General features: G+C 31.8%; 1 protein-coding gene across 1 annotated transcript in view; it reads left to right on the top strand.

Moving 5' to 3' along the window:
* Positions 1-2,917, top strand: part of FRS10 (FAR1-related sequence 10) — a 3,344-nt gene extending 427 nt beyond the window's left edge. The window contains exons 2-4 of the mRNA XM_011011900.1: positions 435-1,504; positions 1,580-2,023; positions 2,113-2,917. Of these exons, the coding sequence (XP_011010202.1) occupies positions 494-1,504; positions 1,580-2,023; positions 2,113-2,718 (2,061 nt within the window). The 5' untranslated portion in view covers positions 435-493 and the 3' untranslated portion in view covers positions 2,719-2,917. The remainder of the gene's footprint in view (positions 1-434; positions 1,505-1,579; positions 2,024-2,112) is intronic.
* The last annotated feature ends 6,386 nt before the right edge of the window (positions 2,918-9,303 follow it).

Below are 9,303 nucleotides of genomic sequence, written 5' to 3'. Positions count from 1 at the left end.
GGGGGGGGGGGGGGGGGGGGACGCTTTATTCTGTGTTCTTGGTGGAGCGGTCTGATCCTGATACTGTCCTGGCCTTCCACTGTTTTACTTAAAGAGGCACTGACACAACCTGCGAGCTTGAATTGATTTTTCTGCAGTTAATCATAAACTTCTTCTTCAACCACGCATTTAAGTAGTTTGGTTTTAAGATTCGGCTTTCAATTTTTGAAACTTGCTCTTAAGTTGGATGAAAAGAGAGGGGAAGAATACGTTTATCTTATTTCTAGATGTTTCTTTCAATTGACAAAAGATTTAAGAACTGAAATACAATGTAGCAATTTACTTTCTTTTTTCTTTTTTTATGTTTTAATCTTCAGAATTTTGAATTGAATTATGTTTTAATCTTCAGAATTTTGAATTGCAGTTTTTTTTTTTTTTCCTTCTCTTGCATTCATTCAGAAACCAACCGAAGGCTTAGGAACTGAAAGTTGAAATATTTTTTGGCCACTGGTGAATGAAGCCATCAAATAACATATGGATTCGGCGCCAGCAGTGCCCATGTGGAGATTGGAAGTGTTATATTAAATATGAGGGAGATGATCAGACTTCAGCAAGCTCTCAGCTAGGAAAGAGTGAGACAACATCAACAGAATTAGTCTTCACTCCTTATGTGGGTCAAATTTTCAAAAGTGATGATGATGCTTTTGAATACTACTCCAATTTTGCTCGGAAGAATGGGTTTTCAATTAGGAAAGCCCGGTCGACTGAAAGTCAACATTTAGGGATTTACAGACGAGATTTTGTTTGTTACCGTTCAGGATTTAATCAACCACGGAAAAAGGCGAATGTGGAGCATCCCCGAGATCGGAAATCAATACGATGTGGTTGTGATGCAAAATTGTATTTGACGAAGGAAATTGTTGATGGTCTTGCCCAATGGTATGTCTCACAGTTTAGCAATGTTCATAATCATGAACTGCTGGAAGATGACCAAGTGCGTTTGCTACCTGCATATCGTAAAATACAGGAGGCTGATCAAGAGAGGATTCTTTTGCTATCCAAAGCAGGGTTTCCTATTAATAGGATAGTGAAGGTGTTGGAGTTGGAAAAAGGAGTTCAACCTGGACATTTTCCCTTTATAGAGAAGGATGTTAGGAACTTTGTTCGGACTTGTAAAAAGACTGTTCAAGAAAATGATGCTTTGCTCACTGAGAAGAGAGAGAATGATACATTGGAACTCCTTGAGGCCTGCAAGTCTGTGGCTGAAAGGGATCCAGATTTTGCTTATGATTATACCACAGATGAAAATCAAAAGGTTGAAAATATCGCATGGTTGTATGGGGATCCTGTTCGTGCATATACATTGTATGGCGATGTAGTAACTTTCGACACCACATATCGTTCTATTACCTACGGCTTGCTCCTAGGAGTCTGGTTTGGCATGGATAACCATGGAAAAGCAATTTTGTATGGATGTGTTTTGCTGCAAGATGAAAGTTCTAATTCTTTCACATGGGCTTTACAGGTTTGTGGAAAAGAATTTCTGTAATCATTCTGTCTCATCTTCATGTCCTTTTTATGATTTTCTTCTTTTGAACAGACTTTTGTCCGCCTTATAAGAGGAAGACATCCACAGACAATTGTAACAGATATGGAGTTGGCCCTTAGGGATGCCATAGCAAGGGAGTTGCCAAATACAAAACATGTTGTATGTATATGGCACATTCTATCTAAGTTATCCAGCTGGTTATCTTTTCCCCTTGGATCGCGGTATGAAGATTTTAAAGCTGAGTTTGACCTCTTGTGTCATGTGGAAAATGTAGAAGACTTCGAACATCAGTGGAATCTTTTGGTTGCCAGATTTGAACTTGTTACAGATAAGCATATGGCTCTACTCTTTTCATATCGAGGATTTTGGTCACTTTCCTACATCAGAGGTTCATTTCTGGCTCGCACAATGGCTCCTGAGTTTTCACAGTCTCTGCACACATTCCTGAAAAGAATCTTGGATGGACAAACATGTCTGCAAGCATTTTTTGAGCAGGTATACGGGTCAGTTGTCTCAAAGATTTTCTTATCAAGTTTCTGTTATTTGATAGACTGCATTTTGGATTCTGTTTGTGGGTCTTGCAGATTGGTCTTGCTGCAACCGTTGGAAATCAAAACAGAGATGGGGCGCGGTATATGCATATCAAGACATGCTTGCCAATTGAAGAACATGCACGCAGTGTGCTTACACCTTATGCCTTTAATGTGTTGCAGCATGAAATTGTATTGTCGTTGCAATATGCTATACAAGAAATGGCAGATGGATCATATCTTGTCCAACACTTCAAGAAAATGGATGGCGAATGTTTTGTAATTTGGATGCCAGAAGATGAGCAAATTCACTGTTCTTGCAAGGAATTTGAACATTCGGGAATATTATGTAGGCACTCTCTTAGACTACTTGAGGTGAAAAACTACTTTCAGCTCCCAGAAAGATATTTTCCCCTTCGCTGGCGACGGGATCAATCACCGGTTCCTATGGATGATCAAAATGCTCAAAGCAACAACGATGAGTGTGCTCAAGAGTTCCATGCTCTTGCTGAAGCTCTATTGACAGAGTCCTTGATATCAAAGGAACGTTTTAATCATGTTCAAAGAGAAATTACGGGGCTCCTTGCTGAAGTTAGAAGCATGCCAGTGGCTGAAGAATTATCTCTGAATATACCCCCCAACAATGTCAGTGAAACGTAGTTTTGTTGATGTAGCAAACAGTGTTATATGACTGCAGTTAGAATTTCATTCAAAGTGTTGGATATATTTGGACAAGGGAACAAAAAAACAAAAAACAAAAGTGTTGAAAGCATAGAAAAGATAGTTACTGTCGATTTTAATATGCCTAAGGATTTTGGCAATCAAAATGGAGGTGGTGAAAAACGCCATTTTTGCCCTACTGTTCTCGAGTTTCCCCCAAATATGTGAGGGGTTTGTCTCCCGTGTCTTTAACCAATGGCATTGGTTTCGTCGCTGTTGAAGCTTAAAAAAGGGTTGAACCGGACATGAAATAACCGGTTGAATATTATGTTATTGCTTGGATTTTTCTTTTGGAGGGCTAGGAGGAATTGTATGGTTTGCGGTGGGACTAGGGAGTGAAGAGCCAAAGATGATTATTCTTTTTCTTGCTTTTATAGTTATAAAGAAGTTCGGTCTCAGATCTTTTTTTTTTTTTTGATTAACGTGGGTGTCCGGGCCAGCTTACGCGCACCACGACTAATCCCACGGTCCACTGGACATCCTGCAAGCCTCAGTGAACAGGTTAGGCACCGCGGGGGCGACAGGCGTACCACACAGCAAGGAGCTAGCAGAACCAGGAAGGACACCACTCGCCAGCCCCACTCCCACTGGGACTCGAACCGAGGTTCGAAAGAAGACGAGCAGCGCCTTACGCCACTGAGCTATAAGCTGCTTGGTGTTCGGTCTCAAATCTTTTGCAATAGAGAGAGGGAGAGAGAGATTGATACTTGAACTGAGCGCATGCATTTGGGAATACATTATGATTTAATACTTCTAGTTTGAAAAACCAATTTGATCTAATTTTAGAAACTAATTAATTAGTCTTTTGCCTAGTGTTAATTATAATTAATTTCAGTTTTAAATAATGTCTTTTTTTTTCTTCAATCATTTAATAGTATTTATTTATTTTTCCTTTTCTCTATTTATTAAAAAACATAAATTTGAAAAAGAATATGAAATGAATGGATATGACTAATTAATTAGTTTTTAAAACCAGAGAAGCTATTTAATTCATTTAGCAAATTAAAATAATTAAATTATAATGTACTTAGTTATTGACGGTGATGGTGTTATCATTTATTATAGAGACTAAAGGCATTGAAAAAAAAAACTTATAATATTTTCATTATTTAATCCAATCTAATCCATCAAGTTTGATAATGTGGGTATTACAAATAATAATGGATCAAAAACTCAAGAAATGAATATCACGGATTAAGTGATATGTCAAGATTTATAAAACCCGGTCAATTTGACTCAACTTGTATGCTTAGTATTCCTTTTATCTTTATATTTGATGGTTTATGAATTGAATATTTATTTTTATTTTATTTAAAAATGTTTTGGCTTTGAAATTCTTGTTAGTGGGCTTCTAATTAAATTTCATTAATGTAACAAAAAAAATCTTGTATTTTTGCTGAAGATAACTAAAACTTAATGGTGGTTTAATAAATGAAAATTATACCTAACATTTGGAGTGTCATAACATACGCAATTTTTTATGTAGGTCCACCTCTAAATGTAGACCCATGAAAAGTAGCAATATAAGTTCAAATTGTGGATATTTATAATATTCAGAAAAACTTTAGTCCAATATGATATATCCTCGCTCGGGTCTAAAAAATTAAAATAAATCGGATTTGTAATTTGTAAAATATCAAAAGTTGAATTAAATACAATTATATACTAAATCTGACTCAAATATATCCATGAATACCCCTAATAGATATAACCTATAGGTACATTAATAAAAACTAATTGGCCTAGGCAATCCAATATTGCAATTAGTATAGCTATACACTCAATTGATCTGGATTTATATAGTGTAAATTTTTTTTTTATTTCAGGTTACTTTTTTTTCTTTCAATTTGATCCTTGTCAATTGATTTGTTTCGTGATTGGCCTTGGTATTTCAATTCCATTGTCTTGCTATGACCTTCTCTCATAATAAGAAAAGATATCATTATTGGTTTTGCATTCAATCATGCAAAAATAATGATTAGGTTTTTTGTTTTCAAAGAAATTTAAACTAGAGGGAATAAAATCGATAAAAATAAAAAAACAAAAGGCTATAAAATAAGAACAAACAATCAAATTTCAAAATCTAAGAGAGGAGAGAGAAACAATGAAAGAAAAAGGTTGTCAATGTCATACTATGAAGAAACACCCTATACGTGCCACCTAGGAATAACGAGGATGCCAAGATGATTTTAGGGACATCAAAGAAGACTCAATTTGGAGACGAAAATAAACTACATGTGTCGCTTGAAGCCAACGACACTAATTCAAATACTTCAACCTTTTTTATTATTCACTTTGGTTCTTAATTTTATAATAGTTCTTCAATTAAGCACTACATCTCATTTAACCCATTCAATTTAATCCATATTTCACTAATAACTCTTCAATTAGGCCTTGAATTTCATCCCAACTAAGTCAAGCTCTATTCTTTTAATTTGGCCCCTTATTCTCTATCAAATCTTCAATGCAAAACCGATTTTCATTTTATCCAAGCTCAAATAAGGCCCAATCATTGATAGAATAGGGAAATAGAAAGGAAAGATATGGTTACCTAACCAAGTTAATGTATTATGGTCATCTCTATGATCCGAGTTGCACATTTAACGTTTCCCTCGATTGACTATATGTGATTTTAATATGTCATCGTTTTAGTATTAAAGCAATATGAAAATATCATCTTTTTTAGAACGGCTCGTATTTTTCCTAATTGTCTGAGTTGGTTGTGGACCTGCCAAATCAATTGCCTTATATAATAGCAACTCCTAAATATTTAATCTGAATCTCAATCTATGCAAACAATTGAGTTGAGAGTTTTCAAGGTTAGTTTGTTGACCTAGGTTTACTGACATTATCAATGAGTTCTTCATGGCTTGCTCATTTTTAAATTATATTTTTTATAATAAATGGAGTTTAACCATCATCAACTAATGGTTTTTTTAATATACTGGTATTTAACCTTATATGTTATATCTTTACATTATTTGTTTTAAAAACTAATGCTCACAAGTTTGTTTTTACACCTCAAATTCATACCTGCATAGACAATGAAACTAGTAACAACTAAGATTTAATATTAATAATTAGTAGTTATTGAAAGTTAAAGAACAACTCTAGCATACTCTTACATTTTAGCTTTTTTAAGTTGACTTTCCAAATAAAGGATTTGAATTCATGTTCTCTTTCCAAGCTTTAAGATAAATATGCCACAATCTGATGGGTATTCTAAAATTGTAATAAATGTTTAGAGGATTATGAACAACTTAAATCGATGGGGGGGATTATATATCCCTTCTTGATAAAGGATCATAATAGAAATTATTTATAATTGTTAGGGTGTGATCTTTCATTTTAGGGAGTATATATTGTTTAGCTTTTTGCACTAAATGAAAAATCCAAGATCAAGACTTCTTTTTTATTCATCTAATGTATTTTTCCTATATGAAGTAAGATTAAAACTATTAAAGTTGCTCTAGTTGTTGTTCTTGATGAAATATCATAATCCTGTGATCATGTTCTATCCATTTAACTTCCAGTTTAGATGTTGCACTTCTAATTTTAAAGGTTCGGCTTCTTTCTATCTTTCTATTGTATCTAATTTTATCGTGGTTCCCTTGGTTTTTCTTTTTTTCATGGTCAAATTATTTTTGTTGTTTTACTACTTAGTTTAAATTATTTGATCAGTAAATAGTTTTTGTTATCTAACAAAGATTTATGAAATATTTGGCATGTGTATAAAAATTATTTGTAATGATGGGGGCATAATATTTAAATTAAATATAATAAAAATAAATAAATAATGTATTATAATGGCATCCATTTATTAAAGTTTTCCACAATCTAACTTTTTAACAATGTAAGTACTAAATAGAATTTAATAAAATAATATCTAAAATATATTTTTCAATTCATCTAAAAGTAAAAAAGCATTCAACCAATAAAATGTTTAATGATCAGAATTTAAAAAAAAATTCATTTAAAAAAAATCTAGAAAAAAACTTGAGTCAACTCAGAATAACCTACTATCTAAAATAAAATTTTCAGTTCATCTAAGAATAAAGAAAATGTCAACCAATAAAATTTTTAATGACTAGAATTAAAACAAAAAGGTATCTAATTAAAAATATATATATAAAAAAAGACACATGTCAACTCGGGTTAATCTGTTATACTCGTGATATGGGTCATGAGAACAAGATAATTTCATAGAAATTAAATAAAAAAAATCATGAATTCCAATTTTAAGTCAAACCAATATCAAAAGATAAAATTTTAAAAAATTAATTTAAAAAAAAAAAGATAAAAATAACAATCTGAGTTAACTAGACCTAGCTTACCAAACTCAAGTCCGTGGTTATGAGTTTGGGATAACACAATAGAAAAAAATTAAAAAACATTATAAATTTCAATTCTTAACCAGACCTAAAGTAGAAGAATGATATAGGAAAAGAGGCAATTAACAAAAAAAGACAAAAAAGAAAAACAACCTAAGTAAACCTAGGCAACGTCAACAAAACCTTGTGATTCAAGTCCTAAGAATGAAATAAATTGATAGTAAATAGACTAAAAAAGATTACAAAGTCAAATTCTCAAACTAATTCTATGTTGAATGACAAAATCAAAAAAAAAAATTAAAAAGAAAGAAAGAGGAAAAGACTCAAGATAACTTAAGTCAACCTAGCAAACCTATGATTCATGTTATAAGATTGTAATAATCTTATAGAAAGAAAATAAAATAAATATAAAGTTCAATTCCCAACTAGCCCAATATAAAAGGTTGAAATAAAAAATCAATGTAGAAAAAGGATAAAAAAAGTTGAAGTCAACTCGGGTCAATCTTCCAAACTCATGATTCAAGTAATGAGACTAAGATTACCCTTTAGAATACAAGTCAAAAAAATCACAAAGCTCAATTCCTAACTAACAAAATATTAAATGATGAAATTGAAAAAATAAATAAACTAGAAAAGGACCCAAAACAAATAAATAAATAATAATAATAATAATAAGAATAAAATTTGATTTAAAATAAAATGACTAGCCACATTGTTATTTTAGATGATTTAATGCAGAAACCAAATAAATGAGAGAGAAAAGAGAAAAGAGAAAAGAGTAGGAAAAAACTTCATAGCCGACTCATCGATCAACATCCTCTATGCACCACCCGATAGGCAAGACCTTATTGAGTTGCTTCCAACACCAATGTGAAAGGCTGGATTCAATAGCTAAAAGAAGTAACACACACTACTCTAGCGTGGTGGCTTCACCTACATGCTAGGACACTCGTCAGCAAACTATATTGGCCTACCCATTTCAATCTCTCGTATTTGTTTTATTTTTAAATTTGGCCCCTTAAGGTGTATTATGTGACAACGATAAAATTTTTCTTTATTTTTTCAAACCAAGTTTTAATTAGTGTTGAGATTTTTTTTTAATATTGCGAGATCATCATATCTAGACAACAAAAACAAATAATTAAGTCCAACTTTTAATAATTAGAATAAAAGTTGAGTGACTAGGAAAAAAAAGTGAGTTTTTATCTTGCCCGTGCAAATCAGTCTATAATGGTTAAAAAAAGGGTTAAGTATTTTTTAAAAGCTTAAAATTGGATCTCTAATGCTCTAATTGTTTTAAACCAATAAAATTCAATTTTATCGTGCCAAACCGAACATTAAACAATTGACAAAATATTTTCTTAACATCCCTCAATGCAATAATAAAAAAAAAAGATCAAGATCAATTATAAAGCAATACAATATTAAAAGATAAAAAAAATGAGTGACTTAAATTTATAAAACTAAAGTACCAAAACAATAGAAAAGGCTTAAATTTAAAAAACTAAAGGACCAAAACAATAGAAAAGGAATCATTGTAGATTACTATTATAATCCATAGTAATTTGTGGGACATATTGCAGTAAATTCTCAAACAAACTTTAGATTTTTTTAATTATCAAACCAACCATTAGGTCAATAACACAACCAAAAGATTGATGTCTTCTCTTAAATGCAAGAGTGTCAAAGTAATAAATAACCCGGCAAGACCAAGGTCAAACCACAGGGAGGTTAATTGTACAAATTATAAATAATAACAATAATAATAACAACAACAATAGTAGTAGTAGAAAAAGAAGAAGAAGAAGAAGAAGAAGTTGATAAGAACTTTAAGATGGAAGATCAATGTAAGGATTAAACAATGATAATAACAAATGTCAAGGTTAGAAGATCCACTAATGGTATTTCAATCTAGTATAGTATAAACTCTTATTATTCAATTGAAAACCACACATAAATGAGGTTCCAATCAAATTATAAATTGTTGACATAATTACATTAGTTATCTTACTCGAATAATGTTAATACTTATAAATATTATCACGAATTCATAATTATAACTTATGTTAATAACAAATCAAGTTCCTTTCATAGCACAGGTGTAGGTTATACCATATGGTTGAGATATAAAAGGGCCAAGTATTTGTTATACCAAGTGTTATACAACATAAATCTAGATTAGTCATTTAACAAG

The sequence above is a fragment of the Populus euphratica genome, unplaced genomic scaffold (assembly GCF_000495115.2).
Source record: "Populus euphratica unplaced genomic scaffold, PopEup_1.0 scaffold641.1, whole genome shotgun sequence".
Taxonomy (NCBI): Eukaryota; Viridiplantae; Streptophyta; class Magnoliopsida; order Malpighiales; family Salicaceae; genus Populus; species Populus euphratica.
Note: the sequence above shows the minus strand (reverse complement) of the source record. Positions and strands in the feature narration are given on the sequence as shown.